General features: G+C 45.0%; 1 protein-coding gene across 1 annotated transcript in view; it reads left to right on the top strand.

The window, feature by feature from the left end:
- Window positions 1-22,988, top strand: part of LOC148641414 (transmembrane protein 132C) — a 192,704-nt gene that overhangs the window by 80,985 nt on the left and 88,731 nt on the right. Inside the window, exon 3 of the mRNA XM_088617766.1 lies at window positions 11,116-11,256. Within this exon, the coding sequence (XP_088473892.1) occupies window positions 11,116-11,256 (141 nt within the window). The remainder of the gene's footprint in view (window positions 1-11,115; window positions 11,257-22,988) is intronic.

Raw genomic sequence — 22,988 nt, 5'->3', positions numbered from 1 at the left:
CCTAATCAGTGGCTTTTTGTACATTTGCATTTCTCAGAACACACTCCACAGCTGTGGAAACATAACACAGACCAGCGTGATCGCTGCTTACCTGATTCACATAAGATTTATACCATGCTGCATCTGTGCTTCCAAAGCAGATTTTATACTTTTTTATACTTAAATGCTTATTTGTCCATTTATGGTCCAAAGGCGAAGAGTGCCACCAGCGCAGTCCAAATTTCTTAGACAGGTTATTAGATCTCGGTGACAAAATAAATTCATTGACATTATACAAAAAAATGACAAATTTCGAATTAAGCACAATATCCTCAACTTTGTGAAGGTACAGTCAGTTGCCATGTTCTCATAAACCCCTAGTCTCGCCATGGGTCAGAGTAAGAGTTCTCGAGAATTGTGATGTGATGCAGCCCTTCCTGCTCACTAGTCACTGTAATGACTGATGTACTGTGATGTACAAGCGAATAAGTACAGGTTGTGCAGCAGACATTTACTGCAGAAATGTTCCAGCGTGATCTGCACACAGTTAACAGGTTAGTAGTATTTGTCCGGAAAACTGTCTGAACGTTGAGAACAATATTTCTATTGCATTAAAAGAGATGTATTCACAAGCCTGCTTCTTTACAGTGTAATAGGGCTGTCACCAGATGTTTTGTTGTCTTGTTCTGAATTGCTGAATATGGAGCTGGGCAGACCTGGAAATTGTGTCCATTTTGTGATGTAAATTGGACGTTTTTCAAGTTCCTAGGTACATTTTACTTGCATTGTAAATGAAACGCGCTCATCAATGCTGATTCTTTCTAATCCAAAATAAAAAAAAAATAGTTTTGCAGTTTCCCTTTAAGAAAGAAGGTCTTCTATCATTGCAGTGCTGACCAGGACTATGATTGCTCAGCTTCTGAGATCTGACAAGATCAGGTTGCAGGGCGGTAACACTAACACATCTGCCTGTTCCGATTACAAGAACAAAGCCAGTAGGCCTAGTTTGACTGGGGGGATTCTGTCTAAAATCGTAGCCACATTGCAATCACCAGCCTGTCAAGCTGATGTAGAGAGGATACTCCACAAGCAGCTAGCCAGGACTGTCATGAAGTGTGTTGACCCCATGCAAAGTGGTGGCGACTTACAGTACCAGCCGTGACAAATGTACTAGTACATGTGGATTCTGGTCCTGTTTCTGTGCTGGACGTGTACATATTGTTGTGAATGTAATGTTATACTGGACCGTTTATTAAATCTCAGTCGCAAAATAGATGCATTGACATCATAAGAAAATGAATTCAGCATAAAATCGTGAACTTTGTGAAAGTACTGTAAGTCGCCATGTTGTCAAAAACGCGCATTTGAGTTCCCACCACTTGTGACATGAACTGGCCCTTCCTGCTCACTAGTCACTGTAATGACTAACGTAATAATACGAGTGAATAAGTACAGATTGTGCAGCAGACATGTCAACGCAGAACACTAGGCTCTGGAATGCTTTGCAACCTCTTATATAATTTTCCACAATAGCTTCTTTCCTTTTGTCTGATTGCAAGTCATCAAACCTTGCATGTTACATCTATCACAGCCTAGCTATTTTTAGGCTGGAAACCCATCTTTATTTTTAGAGGTTCTCATATATATATTTTTTTCGGTTCTCTTATGTTTTGAAACCGGAGGCACATCCCACGATTGTTTCGTTCAAGTGGAGAAAACCGTGACTCTTTGGTTCCGTCGAGGCAGCCTCTCAAGGACCGAATGTATAATTCAACACGCAGCAGTGTGCAGTGAGCTCCTTCGGCTCTCTTCTTCCCCGGGAGGGCAGATGTCAAAATCTTAAGTGAGCAGAAGTGATGGAGCGGCAGGGAGGCAGCGCCGGGCCGCGGTGTCAGGGCTGTCTCTCTCCGCGGCTCGCCTGCCGTTCGCCGGCGATTCCCCCGCGTGGCTCGGCCTCTCCACCGCCCTTTGAAAACCGCGCACACTGCCACCGCGACATAACTGTTTTGCCTGTGGAGTTCGTGCTGAATGTCTGCTTGCGTGGTTGCGATCAGGCGCTCGAATCTGCCAAAATGATGGATTTTCCTGATCCCTGGCCATTTCAGCATTGCTTGCCTCCTTTATGTGTGTAGTTTACAGTTTGAATGTTTTTGTGCTTTAGAGAAGTTTTGAAAAAATGCCTTGACTTGTGGGCACAGGATTGAATCACAGGGGAGAGCGGTTTTTTTGTAAACCAAAGTGAACATTGGCTTCCACTTTCCTTACTTTGGATATCATTCTGGCATGGTCCACTGTTGGCCACGTTGACCGGGTACTTTGTGTACCTGTGAAGGACACTCTAAATACCACAGAGAATTCCCAGTCTCTGAAGTGCAGGCCTGGAAGTAGCACATGTCGCTCTGTCTGCATACACCCCGGAGTTTTTATTTTGCATCACTCTTAAGACTTCCAATCCAATTATCACCTTTGCTAAAGTCTGTACTTAAGAGTCCTCATCCAAGGAAAAGTGATTTTAAATTTCAGCCTGATGTCTCCTGAGGCTCCTTGGATGGATGTTGGCGTGAAAAGCACCATCCTGGGCTCTCAAGGCTGTTTTATTAAAGAAATGCCAGCGGACGGACACGCTGAAAGGTTATCAAGGAAGCACTGGGAGGCTGTCCCTAGCTGTCCCTAGCGCTGTCACTTGTGAATGCTGAAAATAAGCAAGAATCAGGAGACCCAAAGACAACAACAGCAACAACCTTGTACCAGGAGAACAACTTTAACTTCCTATTATTGGTTCTGGAAGAGAATTAAAGCTACATATTCTACAGTACAGGTTTTAGTCTGTGGTGTATTGACTAATTACATTACTACACTCTTTATCCTGAATATCTTTCAGAATTTATGGTAATAGAAGCTCCTGGAAAAATAGAATTTAAATGAGAAAAAAAAATGAAATCGCTGTACAGGCTGGGGAATGAAGACACACCTGTGTGCAGTGTATAGCCGATCCTGACAGCTTTGCTTTCTGTCAGTCCTTCAGGACATGATTTTGATCATGAAAATTTCACTCAAAAAACTTCTTCTTTGTGTTCTTGTGTTGTGCATCATCTATCCATTTTATCCTTGATTCGGCGCAGAATGAATCGGAATCTTGTCACGATCCTAATCCCTCCTCTGGCTCTTTCGTATTTTACCCAATTATTTGCACCTGTCCCCAGTCCTGCCCCTCCTTATTGAAGCCAAACACTCTCACTATTCAGCATTAGGAGATGGACGCCCAGAAGCCCACCTACCAGCGGGTCCAGGAGAGACCCGACAGCATCGGCTTCACCACGGCGTCACCACGGTGTCCTGACCATCTGAGTCCAGGGCTCGGAGCGCCTGGCCTCGTTATCCTGTTTTTATTCCCCGTCCCTGTCCCTGTTGTTTATTCTTGTCTTGGATGGATCACCCAGTTTTGGACCTTGGACTTCGCCCAAGGACTTTCCCCCCCTGGACTCTTTGGACTTGTTCGCCCTGGCTACGCCCCCCGGAGCACCAGTTCACTGTCGTCACGCCTCCCCTGTCTGTCAACCCCTCCTGATCCTCGTCGTCCTTTTCCACTTACTTCCGGATTATACTGTCTGCATAGGGTCCAGAACTAGGCTTCATGGGAGCCTGGACCGGCTCTCGTTACAAATGTATCTTGGACCCCTGGGTGATTAAATGCCCCTTTGATTTGTTTCAGGGTTTTAGTGCCTCTCCCGGATTTCAGAGCGGGGGCGGCGGTACGTAAGAAGCTGATTTCCAAGCTCTCTTCCCGGCTCAGCGTGAACGTGTTGACCACTGATTGTAAATCAAATCGAAACTGGACGATGAAAGGAGGTATCTGAAATCAGGATTTTTCTTGTTGAGACATCCAGGTCTTCTTTATATCTGTATGTTCTGTGCAAACTAATAATTAGCAACGTTAAGGTCTCCTGTTCTGCAGATGAAAGTAAATTCTGTTAAATTAAACAGACCTGTAAATTGACTTACTGTCTGGTGCCCTTCTTTTTGTAATCAGGGATTTCTATCACCGCCATCTGTCTGTTAGAGGAGATTAAGTCATTTGCATAAAAATCCACACTCCAGTACACAATTCTAATAGACACATGAGAAAGGTGGGTTTTTATTATGCCAAGACTTTCTGTGGCAAGGGGGCAGGAAAGTAGTCTGTGTTTCAGAAAACCCCTGGACTCTCCCCGCTGCCCCGCCTTGCTTAGAGCAGGTGGTTTGGCCACTGTGGTGAAGTCTGTGACCCCTGAAGAAGGTGCTATAGAGCTGACTGCAGCAGACCGTTCAAGGAAGTGACTTCATGAAAGGTGGACCAATTGTATTCGCCCTGCTCACAAAGTATCTAGACAAAAAACTTTCGGTGCTGGAAGGGCAGAGCCCTGGGTGTCTCGCTGTCTAAAAAGATTGAGAGTCAGACTGGAGAGAGGCAGGGTTTCTGGACAGGAAGTTTTTAAGTAATGCCCTTGTTCGCGGTATTGTTTTTACGGAGCTGAAGTGGCACTGCTCACTGCTGAAATCCCTGCTTCTCCCCTGTCCCGTCAGCCTGCTCTTCCAGGCAGCGGGAGAGCAGGGGGGTGACAGGAGAGGGCATTGAGTCTGTACCTTCCTCTAACTCCGCACTCGGGCGCTCAGAGATGCAATTTCGTCTCTGAAAGAGTAAGCAGAGAGTCGACGGGCGGAAACAAAACGCGCGGGCAAGCTGCCAGGCCGAATGTGAGGGGGAACAGCTCTTACAAGCACAGCGATGGCAGTCTGAAGCTGGAACAGATGTGCTTTGCAAATAATTAAAAGGGAAACGTTTAAGGGCACTGCCAGCCTTGCGAGGCCCTGATGTTAGCTGATCGGAAACCAGCGCCGAGCAGCGCAGATGCGCCCCTCGCTTTCGGATTTCTGCGGCGCCGATGTCAGCTCGCCGAGGCTTGACGGCGGAGGCCTGGTCTCTGCGTCGATGACTTTGTTGGGGGCCAAAGGACAGAAAGAACCAGAGGCGATAAAAAATGAAAAAAAGATTTTTAGTCTTTTCCAAAGCGGGGCTTTGATTTAAAGAAATTAAAGGGAGGGATTGCGAAAAAAACCCCAAATAAATCCCCTGGCAACGTGAGAAGATAATACATGTAACAAACAGGCATATACTGTACATTTAAATGCATTTCCCCTGACAGCGAGAATCCATCTCCTTTGTGCTTGTTAAACTCTAAAGGGAGCGCTGCAGTTTTACTGTGAATTGAATTGCGCAGTAAAGTTTGGCGTCGGATTATATTATATGAAGTGCGAGCAGATGTTTAGGCCACCGAAAGCACAAGCAGATTCTCAATGTGATAGCTGTTCCACATTCAGAGGGGCTCGATCGAGATCCGGAGAGGTATTGGCAGATCAGCGGAATCTTAAAAGATCGCCGTTCAAGGGCTTCTGTAAAACCCGATAGCATGACCAGAATTGCACGCAGTATCTGAATGAATCTGATGGACAGGGGGGCCAGTGGGCTAAACCCAGGCTGACATCGGACGAGCAAACTGCCTTTGCTGTTGTTGACTGCTGTGTTAAGCTGCTGTTGCACTGCAATTTCCCTCACGGGATCAATAAAGTATCTATTGCTCTTTTCTCAGCCACTCGACAAAGAGAAATAGAGCTTCAATTTGCCTTTTAAAGAAATGAAACAGTAGATGTAATTGTCTGATTTTCGTTCTGGGTGAGCTCTGAATGATTTAATTAGTTGATTTTATTAGTGACAGAACTGTGGCTGTCCAAAACCTGGACAAAAACCTGGTGGCAGGCAGTAAGAGTGGCAACCATGGACATCCATCAGGACAGCTGGGTTAAGTCACCCTTAATATTTCTTGGACTGTCTGGTCCCGTTCCCAGAGACTAGGGCCTTGCACTTTGTAGGACGCTACAGCCAACACAGGCAGCCTTAGCGCTGAAGGAAAGACATGAGAAAATGAAGGCTGGAAAGTTCCCAAAACTCTCCTCAGCAGCCCTGAGCTTTGTAGATCCACATCTCGGGTAGTTAAATTAGGGAAGAAGGCTCTGAAAGGAAATCGAAAGTCAGCGGTTTCTGCAAGATTATTCGCAGCTGAAACGTATAAAACGGTCCCCTCAGCCATTGTCCTGTCTCTCTTACACCGCGGGACTGAGACTTTAGTGCTTCTCTTCCTTTCGCTCTGTCAGAACATCTGTAAATGCGGACGAGTTGGTAACGTTTCGAGAAGGATGCAGGCTCTTGACAGCAGCAGGCGATAATTACATCTGTTTTTTTCCTGTGACGGAAAGCAGTTTTTGCTCCTTTCCTCTAGTGGATACACATCCAGGCTCACTTGATGTGTCTCCAAAGTAATGTTCAGCATGTGCCTGCATGGTTTAATTGCATGCAAAGATGACAAATTAAAATTGGGGCGGAGCGGTGGCTCTGTGGCTCAGGATCTGTGCCTGTGGCTGGGAGGTTGCTGGTTCGTATCCTCCAGCCGGCAGAGGAATCCTGCTCCGTTGGGCCCTTAACCTCAACTGCTCCAGGGGCACTGTGCAATGGCTGACCCTGCGCTCTGACCCCAAGCTTCTCTCCCTGTCTGTGTGTCTTATGGAGAGCAAGCTGGGGTCTGTGAAAAGACACATTCCTAATGCAAGAAATTGTAAAGTGATCGTATCTTATCTAATTACGCTGATGGGGATGGTTTCAGTGCCAAGGTGGAAAACCTAGATAGGCAATTAAAATAAGTCCCTTCATTTCTGTGGCCCTTTTACATTCCAAATTGTCCTCTATGAAGGGAACCAACACTGAAGTGCAGCCCCATCTGGGTGATGTGCAGCATGTATCTTGCGCCAGCAGCCCCACTGAACAGCAGGTCAGGTGGAGAAGTGAGACTGGATTAAGGAGGCCGGACTGTGCAAGCCAAGCAGGGAACTGAGCCAGAACACTGGGGTTAACCGCCTTTACTCCATGGGATCATGAATGACCGAGTAGTCAGGACTTAAATGAATGCAGCCCAGGGTCCCCAGTCACTGTTCCAGTGCGTTGAGTTGCTCAGTGTGGTCCAGAGACAAGAGTGCCCCCTACTGGTCCACCAGTGCCCCATGCAGCTGGGGTTTCTCCCTCCCCAGTACTGGCCTGGCCCTTCCTTGCCCGCCTCCTGAGACCTGATGATGTTGAGACGCAACCTCTAGATCCACCTGAATAACTGGGCAACACTGCCTGCCGCCTCACCCTCTCCTGACCCTCGAGACTGAATTCAAACGCGGGGTTTCGGTTACTTTTCGTGCCCTTTCCCTCACGCCACAGTGCAAGCCTAGTCTGCGCCTGCAAATGCAAAAAAAGCCTGAAATCCCAAAGACTGGCCGAAAATACAAAGATCAGCCTGGAACAAAAAAACAACAAAAGGAGACAATAAGAAGGAACGTCGCAGGCCTGGAGGTGAATATCCTCTGCATCTCACTTGACTGCCTGCGACCTCTAAGCCCCTCGTATCTGGGGCTGAGCTCCCAGACATCACTTTTGCGGCGTTTTACCAAGGACACAGCAGTGAGACTAGTGTGGGGTGACAGGTCGAAGGAGTGGGGAGCTGTACTGTGGGGTGGGGGGGTTGTCACAGCTTAAGAGCCAAATAAATCTGGAAACTTCTATTACTCCACAGTTGCGGAAAGCCTCAAGGTAAACCACATTCCTCAGACACGTTGCCTGGGCAGTTGTCGCTCTTGTCCTCTGGGAGATTTACCGCCAGCCTCCAGCTGAACCTCTCCTCCTGCCTGTCAGAATGTCACCATCCCCTGACGCTCGCCTGCCTCTGTGACTCCCTTTCTGAGCAGCGCAGGACGCAGCACTTATTATCCCTACCCCTTCCCGAGATCCATCCCTGCCTTCCGAAGACGCACTGCGTTATTGCACAGGGTCACCACTGCCTCAGGATTCCTCAAACCTGTTTAATAATAATAATAATAATAATAATAATAATAAACAAACAATCACTGCTTTCTGGCCTTGCGTGGGCAGCCCGTCTGGATCGGACTCGTGATCCCTGAGTGATGGCCCTTTCTGCCTTGTGGGCTCCTCTGGCTGTGTGGTTCCTGAAAGCTCTTCTCCACGGCCCAAACTTATAAAGGGAGCTCTGTCCTGAGGCACAGCTGCACCACCTCGCTGGGGAGCAATGCGTTTTCATAAGAGGAGATGGTAATGCTAAGCAGATGGCCTACATACACAGACACTCCATCCCAAAGGCTGCCCACTTTATATTCTATAGCCTATTTACATCAACCTTTTTATTAATATCAGCCGTTATTGTGTTTTCTACAGAGTGCAGATTTCAGGAGAATGTGTAATTGACTGTACTACAACTTCTGAAATGACTTTCCTCTCCAGTGACGGAGGCGAATGCAATAATATCATTATGAACAATGGTGTCCTGCAGGCTAGCAGGCAGGCTCTGGACAGTTCAATATTACTGCGCACGACTTATTGTTCCACTGTGGATCCCTCCCGCCTGCTTCCAGATATTGACGGCTCGGAGTTAACCCTTCGCGTTGCCTGTGCATTCCCGCCAAAACAAGGACTGTGGCGGACGGGCATGCTTTTAGCTACTGGGGATAATCTCTTCGCCCTCTTCAGCTTCCAGTCTGGTGTTATCCTCCTTGCTGCTCTAAGAAAGTTAGAGGTGCATCACATTTTGTCAACAAAAAAATAGCATGAGTCTTGATGGTTTAAGAGAGTAAAATGTCTTTAGCAATAGATTGTAGCCTGTGATGTCATTGGAATAATTTCTTTCCGGGAGACTTGTCTTGTCAGGAAGATGAACCTCTGATGGTTTGCACATTTCCCCAGTCCTGCAGCAGCCTGTTCCAAAGGAAAACTAATGTTACCCACTGCGTGCACTCACAAATCGCCTCTTATTAAGTAAAATACTTCTATTAGAATTCTTTGTGCAGTCAATCCTGCTTTCATTGATTCTGATTTTTCGCTTCACTGCCCTTTTGGCTATTTTCTCCCAAAGCGGATTGTTTAAGAACATATAAAATAGTGGAGAAAACTGGAAGCACAGAGAATGGATCAGATGTAACAGTTGTCTGAAAGTATGGAGAAGAGGTTTGATTGGGGAGCTCTTTCTTCCCCTGCTTGTGAGCAGCTGTGAGTGTAGCTCCTGAAATCTGCAGGACATGCTATAACATGACACTAATTACCAACAGTTCAGACCTGCTCTGCGATACAGGTTTGCAATACTCTAACATAACCCAGGAGATCCACCGAAATGTGGGATAATTACACCTCTGCTTGCAGCCTTGAGGAATTTACCTTTTTCTCCGTTAATCAAAAGCGCAGTGCTCTCTGTCGGGAAGGGCACACCGAGAAAGCTGAAGAGCAGCTGCCTGTCCTTTTACAAGAGAATAAACAAGCTGAATGGGTCTGAAGAGGGACTTGTTGTTGGCTCTGCTGCCAAGGTCGCTGCCACCTTGTAATAACTTGTGCATTTAATAAACTTCCCAAGTGTCTCGTCAAGGTGAAGAATAGTGCAGTCCGCCACAGCTGTATTAGCGGAAACTGGTATGAGCTAGTAAATGTGGGAAAAAAGTACTGTAGGGCTGCAGAAAGTCACAGCACAGTTTAGTCAAGTTTTGAAATGAGTGCATTATGGAAGTCCCCCTGGAGAGCCAAGCAGAAATGCAAATGGGTCTTTTTTCCTACTCTTGTTCTGAAACAAGCCCTGCTGATTTATACGCCCGAACACGCTTTTGTGTTCCCATAAATGTCACGTGTAGGAGAGGCACACATACATGCAGGATGCACACACAACCAACCTTTTTTTTCGAGCTTTTCGTTTGCAGTGGCTTTTCAGGATGTTGGAGCATTCTTGTTTTTCACTTGGAGGTTGTGTGAAAGATTTGCCTAAATAAAGGGCAACCACTTCAGATTTAATGCGTCTTGATTTGGGGGCTGTTAGGCACCTAAATCTGTTTCTTTGAGAAGGGTGTGTAGCTGCTGTATATTTAAATGCAGGACTGTAAATGTAAATGCAGGAATGGTATAAGAACATTTTTTAGCCCTAACATGGATTCCAGTGTCCAGTTGCTCAGGAAAGTACACACACACTTTCTGAAAAGAGTTCACACTACAGGCGTCTGTCCTCTGCCTTTACCAGAGTTAATTAAGGTCAGCACAAACCCTGCACAGCGCAGACACTCCTATCAAGCTCCTATCAAGCTCTACAGTGTACAGAGCTCCTCAGGGTGGCACTTTGTGTCCAGTGTGTCCAGATGAGACATCTGTCTTGGACAACTGGGATATAATTCTGAGGCCACACGGAGCAACTTGTCTTGCCCCGGAGCTTATTAGCAGCTAAGCACAGGTCTGGCCGTCTCAATTGGACCCGGAAATCTGTTAAGACAGATGGGTCGCGTCATGCCCACTCTGCCCTCGCTGAGCTGCTCCCTGATGATGCCAGGTAGCCTGCGGCGGGCAGGACACCTGTCTCGGCAGGACAGTCTGGCTCTGGACAGGTTCATCAGATCGAATCCTTCGGTGTTCAGCCCTCGGCTGCACAACACATTGGAATGGGAGCAGCATGTAGGAAGAAGGCACCACTGGCACACCTGCCTGGTTCAGAGTCTGGGCTGGCAGAGTTGCCCCTGTGTGAAAAAGGAATGACTTGGCCAACAGCCAGCGAGGGGGAAACTGGAGCAAATCAAGTTCTGATCATTTTTCCACCACACTAAAGTAATAACATTTTAGAACCTAACAGGACCGCTGCCCATTGTCTTACAATAGAGTGTCCAGTAGCCCTTACATGAGCTCTATTAGACTGCCCTTCTGAAACTGGGGCAAACCTGAATGTGTTAACTCTATAAAAGTGTTTTTCATTTCAGTTCTGTCTTTTAATTGAACACTGAGGCAGCCAGCTCCACGCCTTGAGCACCTCAGTCAAGCAGGACCTCTTTAAGTCATCTTTGCTTAAATCCTGAGTGTTAAATTGGATCAACTAAAAAGCATAATTGGTTCAATAAGACGATTAAGAGCTCAGTTACTATGGGAAGTCAAAGAGCCAGCGTCAGAGGAGTGGAGATGAAATGTCGCTACCTGAGTTTTTCATACCCCTGAGGCTTTAATCTCTGCTTCTGTGCTGTGCTCTTGCTTTCCAGAGCTCTGTTTAACGAAGGGGTGAATTTTCTGGCCGTCAAACCCAGTGACCCAGCTGCGTGGGACATAAAACAGGAAGTAGGGCCTGGAAGTTCAGCAGTGACAGCTTCCTGTCACAGGAAGTCCACTTCTGCAGGAAACAGGTAAGAAACGTTCATGTTTATTTCACTTATTATTATAACACCATGTCTGAAAACATGCCCCTGTTCCATAATGGTATATATGTATATTGGGATTGTTTCTGCTAAATTGACTTTATAAGAAAAGGGGAAAAGTCTTCTATATAGTGTAGAGACCACAACAGTTTAAAGAAAATGGAAAAAAAAATATCGTTTCCTGTAATGTATTCAAAAATTGTTTTTATAGTGTAGCCCTTCATATGAATCACTTTTGGAAATCATACACTTTTGCCTGAGGTGACAATACATTTGACCTGGCCCTAGGATTTTTCTCTTTTGGAGGCTTGGTTTAAAACAAATAATGCAAAGACAAAACTCTTTCGCTATGTGTTCCTTATCAGGCTTCGATCCATTTGTCCTCTTGTAACTTTCCTGGCTTGTACTGGATCTTGATTCTCATTGTACAAAAACTTGTTGGCAGATTATATTCTGACATCCGTGTTCAGTGTCTTGTGCCTACCCTTCGCCCAGGAATTTCTCTCCCTGCTTGTCTGTGTGCTACTGAGCTCCTCCTTAGTGACCAGTTAATAGGCCCTACAGAGGTTAATAACAATTACTGCCCTTAATGAAGGAGTTCCATTCCAATTTGGGCAGTTAATGTGTAATTCTGGGTTTCATATTAGGATTTGCATTGGAGGAACCATATAAATGCTTATAGCCTTCTCCTTGTCTCTGCAAGATCAAGCCCCAGCTATGCTTTAATTCTGACTCCAAAGGGTAAATGTAAAATTACTTTTCTGAGTTAGGCTTCAAGAAAGCAGAAAAGACCGCAGATTACGAGGAACATGCAAATTAAATTGCTATGACCATTTAACAATGTTAGAAACCGAAAGTCAATTAAATCTTCAATTAAACATATCCGTCTTAAAGGACTTTTAATTCTTTTTAAAAGGAAACTGCTGCCGGGGTTTGTAGGTCTTGAGTATGGAGGTGTGAAGCAGATTTGAAGTTTGTTTTAGAGAATCTTGTGTAATTAAACACTTCATTGGAAAAAATACACCTGCAAGGTATTCAGTAAGGTTAAGCACTGTGTCAGTTATCAGATAAGGCTGCTTTTTCCCAGTAAGGGTGGTTTTCAGCTTATTCTAGAAACGAGAAATGAGAGACTAGGCCCGGGAAGGAACATCAGTTATTGCAGGGCAAATACACACACACACACAAATAGGAGACAATAACGCTGGCTTGATAAGGAGGATGGAAACTGGGGTATGTGGTGAAAACCCACAAGTTTAAGTTCAAGTTTATTGTCATTATACTCATGCACAGGTATATGGTATAACGAAAGGCTATTTAGCTAGCTCTCAGATGGTAAGTAGTACAAAACAAACAACAATACTATTGTGTAAGAAAAGAAAGACAGAGACAACAGGCAATGTGCAAAACAACAACAGTGCAAAATCATACATCAACAGAATGAAATAAAGGATTCAAAATTATGGGGAGTGTGTTTGAGATTTGAGAAAGAGAAATGGCACTATTAGGGTTCAGATCGAGGGTGAGAGAGGCTGGGAGTTGAATGGTTTGATAGTGCGGGGGTCAAAACTGTCTCTGAGTCTGGTAGTCTGGGCCTGGTTGCTCCAGTACCGTTTTCCAGATGGTAGAGGGTCAAACAGTCTGTAGCTGGGGTGTGGGGCGTCTTTGATGATGCTCAGAGCTTTCCTCAAGAACCGTCTGTCATAAATGTCCTGGATGGATGGGAGAGCAACCCCAGCGATGGACTGAGCAGTTTTCACCACCCGCTGTAGGGCTTTGCGGTCAGCAATACTGCAGTTGCCATACCACACTGTGATGCAACCTGTCAGTGTGCTTTCTGTAGTGCATCTGTAAAAGTTAGTGAGGATCTGGGGATCTTCAACCATCGCGCTTTCTTAATCAGACAAGTGGCGTAGAGAGACAATGTGAGGTCCTCGGTGATATGGATAATGGGTTCTATTTCCAAATAATTGCAGCAAGCAGTGTGTGAAGCCAAAGTTAATTCTGCATTGTTACTTTCTTAACCTGCTGAATTATTTACGTCACTTTGCGGACATGGGCTGAAGGCAGCTTTCAAATCTCCACTTCTTCACTGTCAGGGTGTCTTTCTGTGGGAAGGAAAATGGCAAAGTCTGACCAGCTGAGGGTCTCTTAACATCGGGAGGGTTTTTACTCTGTTTTTTTTTCTGCTCTAAAGAATGCCAAGCATGCGAGGAAAAAGCTGCCGATGGAAACTGTGCAGGGAGCGAAAGACAGGCGGATTGATCAAAAGGAGTCCGTGTAACAGAGACAGGAAACGGCCGTCTGTAAGAAAGCAAACAAAAAAAAAAGGTTGTAGGAGTTTTATATTCAGGCTGTGTTACCAAAGTGGAATCTGCCTCCCTCTGTCAATGAAATTTTCATTGGGCATCATCGTTCTGATCACTGTACACGGACGTTTCAGTCCGTCGGCTGCCGCTGAAATGATCCGCCAAATGAGCAGTAGCATGTCGTCTTCAATCCGCGCTCAGTTCCTGGAGCAATGATTGACTGAGCTCCGAGCAGCCTGGCAGGGAGCAAGTTTAATGAGGAGTTTTTAGACCAGATGTGGGGTTTATGAGAAAAAAAGCCATGTGAAACTGTCTTAACCCTATTGTCTCATGATAGCCGCCGATACAGTCTTGGGGTATATTCTCGCCAATTTGCCTTCTAACGTCTCCCTTTAAAGGGCAAGATGCACTGTGGGATTCTAATTGATGGGGTGGGGCCAGGGTGTTGGATTATACCCATCTCTCCATGGCATTTCTCTCCGAATCCCAACAGCCGGGGTGAATTTACGGCTTTACAGGGCACTAAATCTGTCATATTGCTGGTAATTGCTTGGTCTTCAGACTTAAGGTGTTTGTAAGGGAAAGAAAATTGGTTCTGGAGGTTTCGCGTTTTTTGGGGGTTGGATTCAGTTGTTGCTGATGACAGCTTTAATAAGAAGAAGAAGAAGGGGAAAAGAGGATTTATTTATTTTTAAGGTCTTTCATCTTGTCCCAGGCCTCGGCAAGCGGTACAGTGAAAGAACAAAGTCGTCCCCAGAGTAATTAATTAGAGGTGGGTGTGTAGTTTGATTCCTTCTTTAGGGACTAGAAAGTGTGTAATATCTGGAAGAGCCCACAATTGCACTGATCTGATGTATTTCTGAGATAAATGCAGGCCAGATGCATATTATTATTATTATTGTTATTATTATTATTATTATTATTATTATTATACCATCTTCCTTGTACGGGGTATGTTCTTGGGTTTAAGATTTATTCAATCATTCATATTCTTGCATATTTACTTTGGAGACGGGGAAATATATTTATACATATATCATTTACATATTATATACAGTATAGAACTGTGGCCTATACTATATTTAGTACAACAAAAGGAACGCCTGCTTACTGTTAGCAGCGAGTGTGGTGGGAAAACATTATTCATCTCACAGTCATCCACAATGCTTGTTAAACAGCGTCAGGATGCATTTTGCAGAAAATAATCTTGGGAAATGAATGGCTCTGTCCAGGATGACCGACATTCCCAGAGCCTCTCGGAGCAGTAAGGTGGGAATGTGCTTAAACCAGACGATTGCTTGAGAGAAATCTAATTGAAATCTATAATAATGTTTCTTTATTGGCCCTATACAATTTCGTGCATTAGGAATTCGTCTTTTCGCATACCCCAGTTTTTCTCCATGGAGACACAGACACACAGACAGGGAGAGAAGCTGGGGGTCAGAGCACAGGGTCTGCCATTGTACGGCGCCCCTGGAGCAGTTGGGGTTAAGGGCCTTGCTCAGGGGCCCAACGGAGTAGGATTCCTCTGCCGGCCGCAGGATTTGAACTGGCAACCTCCCAGTCACAGGCACAGATCCTGAGCCACAGAGCCACCGCTCCGCCCTATAGGGGGATAAAGTCAGTTAAAGACTCAGCTGGTCTGAGGAGGGTTAGGGCTTGTAATGGCCAAGAGCATTACGGAGAGTGTGTCTCACTCCCTCCATTGAGAATTTATACTTCTCCAATCTGGGAGACGCCTTTGTGTCCCCAGGTGTAAAAGTAACAGCCTCAGGAAAACTTTCTTCCCCACTACAATCTCACTCTCAAACAGCGTGAAGTAACTCTCTTTATCTCCTGTACCACTGCTGTACTGTCTTCTCTGCTGGTAATGTTTGTCTTCCCTGTTGTTTTGTTGTATTGGACTTGGCTGTAAAAGGAATTTTCCCCAGGGCATAATAAAACCTGTATTGGATTGAACTGATCTGCACAAGCTGTGGAGTGGGTGAAAAGAGTGAGTGAGAACAAAGTAAATTAGCAGGCCGGACAAATATCTGAAGGTGCCTGAACACTAAATGTCTGAGCTGTTCTTTTAGATCCTTGAGGGAATGCTGAACTTTACAATGACTGACTGGCCAGGTGTTGGCTTCAAAAGTCAATAGTAACAGATTGTACTGAAAGAAAACAGACTGAAGTGAAGTCATCTTTTTCTGTATTTGGTCTGGGTTTGTTTCTAATCATGTTTAATGTTGTTAAGTTTCTTTTTAATACTGGGAAATCAGCACTCCCTACTGTGAAACAATAAGAGCTTCATTTTTAAAGGACAGCTATAAATAATAATAATAATTAATAATAATTGCTTACACTTATATAGCGCTTTTCTGGACACTCCACTCAAAGCGCTTTACAGGTAATGGGGATCCCCTCCACCACCAATGTGCAGCATCCACCTAAATCCGTGAAGCCAGATACTGTACAGTATATTTAAGGAAGGCCTACATACTTCACTGCACAGTATTTGGTTACATCTGGTTCCTTAATGACTTAATTGAATGTTATTAAGATTAATTAAAGACCTGGCAGAACTAAATTCCTTTGGCCGGATGGAGAGGAGAAGCAAAGGCTACCTGCTCATGCTTTTAGACCACAGGAGTCCGTTATTATTTTTCCAATTAATGCCCCATTAACGCAGAGGGTTGCATTTTCTGTCAGTGGGTCTCAAGAATGCTCTCCATCCCACCCTATAGCCTTATGATTCTTAAGTAATGATTAATAATAATAATTGCTTACACTTATATAGCGCTTTTCTGGACACTCCACTCAAAGCACTTTACAGGTCATGGGGATCCCCTCCACCACCACCAGTGTGCAGCCCCACCTGGATGATGCGACGGCAGCCATAGTGCGCCATAGACATCAGCTCTCAGTGGGGAGGAGAGCAGAGTGATGAAGCCAGTTCAGAGATGGGGATTATTAGGAGGCCATGATTGGTAAGGGCCAATGGGAAATTTGGCCAGGACGCCGGGGTTACACCCCTACTCTTTTCGAGAAACGCCCTGGGATTTTTAATGACCACAGAGAGTCAGGACCTCAGTTTTACGTCTCATCCGAAGGATGGCGCCTTTTTGTCGCCGTCGCTGTCACTATACTGGGGCATTAAGACACACATGGGCTGCAGGGTGAGCGCCCCCTGCTGGCCCCACTAACACCTCTTCCAGCAGCAACCTTAGCTTTCCCAGGAGGTCTCCCCTCCAGGTACTGACCAGGCTCACACTGCTGGGCTTCAGTGGGTTGCCAGTTGTTGCCAGTTGCCAGTTGTGAGTTGCAGAGTGATATGGCTGCTGGCTAAGTAGTAGACCCAAGGTTGCCACGACCACCTGGGACATGTGCTTTTCAGATAAAGGGGGTGGTATTAACCCACCACTGTGCTTTTCTGCCTCCTACCCCCATCAGTCCTGCTGTGGGGCATTAGATTAAACGCTGTAGGAAGTGTGGGTTCTGATTTTCGGGTGCCGATGTGATAGCTGTTTAATAGCTGGGTGCCAAGGATCTGCTGTTCGTGGATAATTTAGATTGTATCTATAGTGTTTCAGTCCATCAATCCATCCTCCTGTCTGTTGTCTCTCCATCTCGCTGTGTGTCAAGAATTTTTTACATACAGCTGTGTCACAGCGCATATCTTTTCTGACGTGGTTCTGTCAGTGGATGTGCATGAGGGAACGAAACCGGAGCTTGGAAGGAGCTTTCTTTCTTACGCTCCCAAAGGTGCTTTACAAGAGATCCTGAGCTCCGACAATGCAAGGCTTTCTCTTGCTGCAGGAGCCTTTTCACTTTTCTGCATGCTGAAACCCCAGCCCAGAGGCGTGACCTCGAAAAGCTGGGTTTGTGGGGTATCATTGGACACTGTTCCTGCCTCCGCTCCTCAAAGCCGAGTGTGTGTCGCCCTTCAGTTCCTTCGCTTTGGAGCAACTCCATTCTAACCCTGAGTCATGCGAGACTCTAAAGAAAGTACTGCTAGAATCCCATATAGTTCATGAGTTGGATTTACAGTGAAATTATGTGAAATATTATCAGTGCATAGGGATGAATACTGTGCTGCTAGAGTGCTGAAAAACTCTCCTTATCTAGTCAATTTTGAAGACATTCTGTTTCCTTCCTCTTGGGCATCACAATGGCAGTCTCATGTGCCATGTAGTTGACTGTCTTATTCTTTTCTATCATTGCACACTAACAGAGTGGCTGTTATCACTGAGAAGAAAATTATATATTGCTCGTGTTACCCACATGGTTGGTCAATCAGTTGGGAGGGGAGGAAATGAATTATTCCCTCACAGCATGATCTGCCTTATGGTTGGTGCTGATGTTCTCAAAACATATTTTCAGACAGAGCCCTGTGCATCTCTGGGGAGAATGAGTTTCCTTTCTTGTTCTACGTCCATATCGTTGCTCCTCTCGGATTTCTTACTCACTTGCTTTTAATACGGCACATAGTCGCCAGCCTTCGCCAAAGACGGTATCTTCGGTTCGCGAATAAATCAATTTTCATGGCTGCACTTTCCTTCTTCTGTGGGAAACTGTTTTCGCAACAATTCCGCCTGCATATTGTTCTGTGTTTTCAAGAAAATTAGAGAGCTTTCAAAAAAAACAAGGCTGTTTGGTCCAACTTGCCCATTCTGTCGCCAGTATCTGAGCATTGCCCAAGTCCCATTCAGTCATTTCAACAGCAGTTAGACTCAGGCTTCACAGATGGGCTCAATAAATAAAAGCTGTGGAAATCTGACTGCATTTAGTCTCACTTCTGTTTCTCTCTGTTTCCACACACAGTCCCATTTCTCATTTTCACAGTCACTTCCCTATAGGCCATGGGGATCTTCTACTGAAGGGAAATCAAAAGACACGCGTCGCTCTGTTTCTGCACGGATGCCTGCAGAAAATGAAAAACATGGATTCTGGGATTAATTCAATGTCCTTTCGTTCATTTGATCATTCGTGACTGACTGATCCGCACGTGAGAGTTTTGGAGTCTTGCACAAACACTGAGCCACCCCATTAGTGGACCCAACATGTGCGTCTGATCAAGACGAAACGCACTTGGGCCATCGGTATGTTGGAGGCCGGACAGAGTCCCCTTGGGTGGACTCGCCAGCACTGGAATCAAGCTCTCCGTAGTGACGACTGAAGCAGTTGTTGTTTACTCATCATGGACATCAGCCAGTATGGCACAGACCTGCAGAGTGACGTCTTAGTTGCTGTGTAACTACTGCCCAAATCGTGGGCAGTTCCAAGTGTGATGATGGTGATCTCAGCAGGGGGGTCCCATTGCACGAGTGACTGATGGTGACTTGACTTGAACCCACATCCTCACGCTGCTCGTGCAACAGCAGCTTTCTTACTGTATAAGAGTGAGTTATGCGCCCTACTCACCAGACCTGGTCTGTGTCTAGCATCTGTGGGACCACGTGTGGCATTTAGGGCTCCGAGTCCAGTGAGCAGACATGTACTATTGTATATTTTGGAGACAGTTTGCAGCTGGGATTATAAAGGGCTCTAAGGGTGTGGGAAGCGCAGGGATAAGGATGTGTAGGTGGGAGTGCATCACTGTTCGTGTGAGAAGGAAAATGGTTCATCTAAAACAACTGGAACTGAGAAAACCTCTGCACAGAGATTGGTAAAAAATAAACGTTTTTAAGAAAATACAAATCATGTATGAATCACGCAATATTAATGGAGTTTTAGTGGTAAAAAATAAAAGTCTTTAACCAGATCAGCCATCTGATGAATTTTCATTGATAATAATATCCATTTGAGCACATTATAAATCAGCTCATTACTGGTCTTACGCCTGGCTTAAGGGAGCTACAGCAGCACTGCACCCAGGGCTTGAACCCATGGCCACAGCTCCATGCTGCTGATCATCACTGGGAGATGAGGGTCTCTGGATAGATGCAAGTGACAGTTGTGGTTATCTCTCAGCAGTGCTGCAGTGGGAGCTTCCTTGTTCCAGCAGTCATATCATCATGCAACTCCCAGCTCGCAGTCCACTTAAGCTCAGCAGGTGTAAGCTTGGCCAGTACCTGGGTGGGAGACTCCTAGGAAAGCTTAGGCGGCTGTTGGAAGAGATGTTAGTGGGGCCAGTAAGGGGCGCTCACCCTACAGTCAGTGTGGATCCTAATGCCCCAGTATAGTGACGTAGACACTGTACTGTAAAATGGTGCTGTTCTTCGGATGAGACATAAAACCAAGATCCTGATGCTCTGTGGTCATTTAAAATCCCAAAGAGTTATTCTTGAAAAGAGTAATGGTGTTACCTCGGTGTTCTGGTCAAATCTCCCCCTGGCCTTTACCCATCATGGCCTCCTAATAATCCCCATCTCTGAACTGGCTTCATCACTCTGCTCTCCTCCCCACTGAGAGCTGGTGTGTGGGGAGAGTACTGGCGCACTCTGGCTGCCATCGCATCATCCAGGTGGGGCTGCACACTGGTGGTGGTGGAGGGGATCCCCATTACCTGTAAAGTGCTTTGAGTGGAGCGTCCAGAAAAGCGCCGTATATGTGTAAGGAATTATTATTATAACTTCCTCATCAACTGACCATTTGTCTCCCTTCAAAGTGTCAGGTGACTAAGGTCGACAGGTCATTCCCCGTTCACTTCCTGGGGGAAAGTAGTTGAGACCAGAACCACCATCTTAGGGCTGAACAGTTGAACGAGGTACTCAGATGGTTAAAATATCACTGGTTTTGTTCTGTACAGCAGTGCAGGAAAAGCAAACTTTGTATCAAGGGGAAATTTAGCTGTTTTCCTGTAATCCATCAATTCCATGAACGCTGAACAGCAGGGCCCTACTTTGTTCTTTCTGTTTTGATTACAGCTTGAATCACACCTTCCACACAACCATAGGAAAGAACAAGTCAAAAATGCTTGCGTGTTATTTTGGCATCATGTATTTTTGTGTGTATTATTGTAAGGACGCACTGCAACACTGAAATCCATCAATGCACTGATTAGAAAGTGCTTTTAACTGACGCAAGATGAAACTGAGGTCCCATATCAAATTTCTAAATGTAGCCCTTCTTTATACAAAGGGTAGTGGACATCTGGAACAAGACTTTGGCACATGTGTAGAGATGTGGGGAAAAAGGAGTTAAAAAACTCTTTAGTTGCCCCCTCCATAGGTTGAAAGGTTTAGATATGGCCGTGTTTCGAATTCATTGTCTTTGGTTAGTTTGCAAAAAAAAGACTTGGAATACTGTGCCCATTTACCTCTTTTGTGGCTTTAATGAGTTTTAAGATACTCTGCAATGCAGTGGCACTCAGGTTGGCTGTAATTTACAGGAGGGTTGTTTGCAGGTACTGTAAGTGCCCCGCTGTGCTGTTCTGGCCTTCCACACTGGGCACATCTGTACAGCCTGGCAGTACTGCCCACACAGCTCTCCACTGGTCTCCTCAAGGACGACTGGCTAACATCTGGAGTGCTAATGTCCATCTGCAGAGTTCTCCCGCTGTTTTCCGCATTTACTGAGCCACTGCTGGGTTTGTTGAAATAATTTCCTTTATTGGATATAACCGCTGCCCCAAGAGACTCATTATCCACACTTCGCCGAAGAGAGGGCCCAGCTAACACACCCCCAGGACACTCCCCTCCATAAACCTCAAGGCCACGATAGTATGTGCAGATGCAAAACAAGCCAGACAATTTACCAAACATTTTTACCCATTTTAATTCTGAAATTGTTTGCATTTGAGCACTTTAATGCTCCTTATTCTTTGAAAGCTTTGTTGTTGAAATGTGGAGGTTCTCCGCAAGTGTATATTTAGATTGTATTTCTGTGTACATTGTCTGTGACTGTGTCACTGAAACTTCAGATTAGGGTCATCAGAATAGAATTGTGTGACTTTATTACCAGGAGTATATTAACAGATAATTAATGAAGTGATATTAATTTGGTAACCAAGGATCTTTCCTAATTATTATTTACATGTTATTAAGAAAGGTAGATTGTTCTCACCTAACCATGTAAATGTGCGTTTGATTATTAATAGCTTGTTAATTGTTCCACTATCATATACAGTTCCTGTAATCCTTCTTACGTCTTTATGTGGTTCTACATTCAATGTTGGGGGAGGTTACATGAAAAATGTACTCCAGTACAGTGACAAATTGTTCAAGCAAAGGATTACATTTTAAAACTAACAAGAAGTTGGGTAAAATAATTTGTAAAAAAACAGCAGTTACTATGATCTCTGTAGTGTGTGTATTTCTGGTATGCAAAGTAACACATGATGTCATAAAGGCATTTTCCTCCAAACTCTTATTCATTTAAAAGTGTGATCTCTTACGCAAGTAACATTTAACTGTAATGGATTACTTTTATACTTGTATATGTAATAGATAACAGACTTGCACTGAATTCTCCTGCTTGTCGCTGCTGCAAATGACATACACGACTGGCTGTGTTAAGGAGTTACAAGCAAGTTATCTTATTTTCTCATCTGTACAGTATTTATGATTTATTAATACAAGCTCAAAGTTGCGGGAACTAATTTCCACAGCTAACTGCCTCTCAGTTGTGAGACAGTTTTCAGAAACCACGGAAATAGAGGAAGGGACTGACTGTAGATTTGTCCCCTGTGGTTCCCAAAGAAATCAAGAAAACAGTTTCTGGTACCAGATGTGCAGGCGAAGACCACAGAGACACTTAATGGAATAAATTAATTAATTGAACAAATTGCTTAAATTCCTTTTACCCTGTCTCGGTCTGTGGGCTGCTTCCAAACACCCCCTGCTTTTCTGCTTTATTTTCAAGTCGGCTGTGTGTCATGGCCAGCCAGTTGACCTCTGTGTGCAGAAGAATGAAAGAATAAAAAGGCTGCCTGGGTGTTGGAGCAGATACAGTACGTGTGTGTGATTGTGCTTATTCAGTATAGTGATCACAACCTGGGAAACGTCAGAGTTGAATCAAGATTAAAGAGACGACCGAAGGTCAGAGGTGTCAAACACTGTTTTGTCATGCGCTCACACACAAGGGCAATGGGAAGGAAATTGCTTCGCAGCACCAGTCTTCAAGGGCCATGCAGGTATTTTTCAATTAAAAATTGAAATTTGTCCTCTTGTTCAACCGGTTCAATTAAGTAATTAGGATCAGAGCAGGAATTAAAACCCAGAGTTCTCTGTAGTTTTTGAGCTGCCCATTCCTGTGACATCTTAATAATCCAGACTTTCAAGACTTTTGTGTTGTTCTATACTCTGCAAGTAGACGAGTCTTCATGCTACTTTAAAATGCGCTATCTATTATCCTAACGCTGGTACTGCTACACTGAGTAGTTGAAGTGTTTGGGAAGGTTAAGCTTGTTTGATCCTTGAACATCTGAAGCAATGCACAAGACTGGTCTGAAAAGCACAAGGGGAAAGTCAGTGAATCTGTTAGGCCCCCCTT

Source organism: Lepisosteus platostomus, chromosome 24, assembly GCF_059453375.1.
Source record: "Lepisosteus platostomus isolate fLepPlt1 chromosome 24, fLepPlt1.hap1, whole genome shotgun sequence".
Lineage (NCBI taxonomy): Eukaryota > Metazoa > Chordata > Actinopteri > Semionotiformes > Lepisosteidae > Lepisosteus > Lepisosteus platostomus.
Note: the sequence above shows the minus strand (reverse complement) of the source record. Positions and strands in the feature narration are given on the sequence as shown.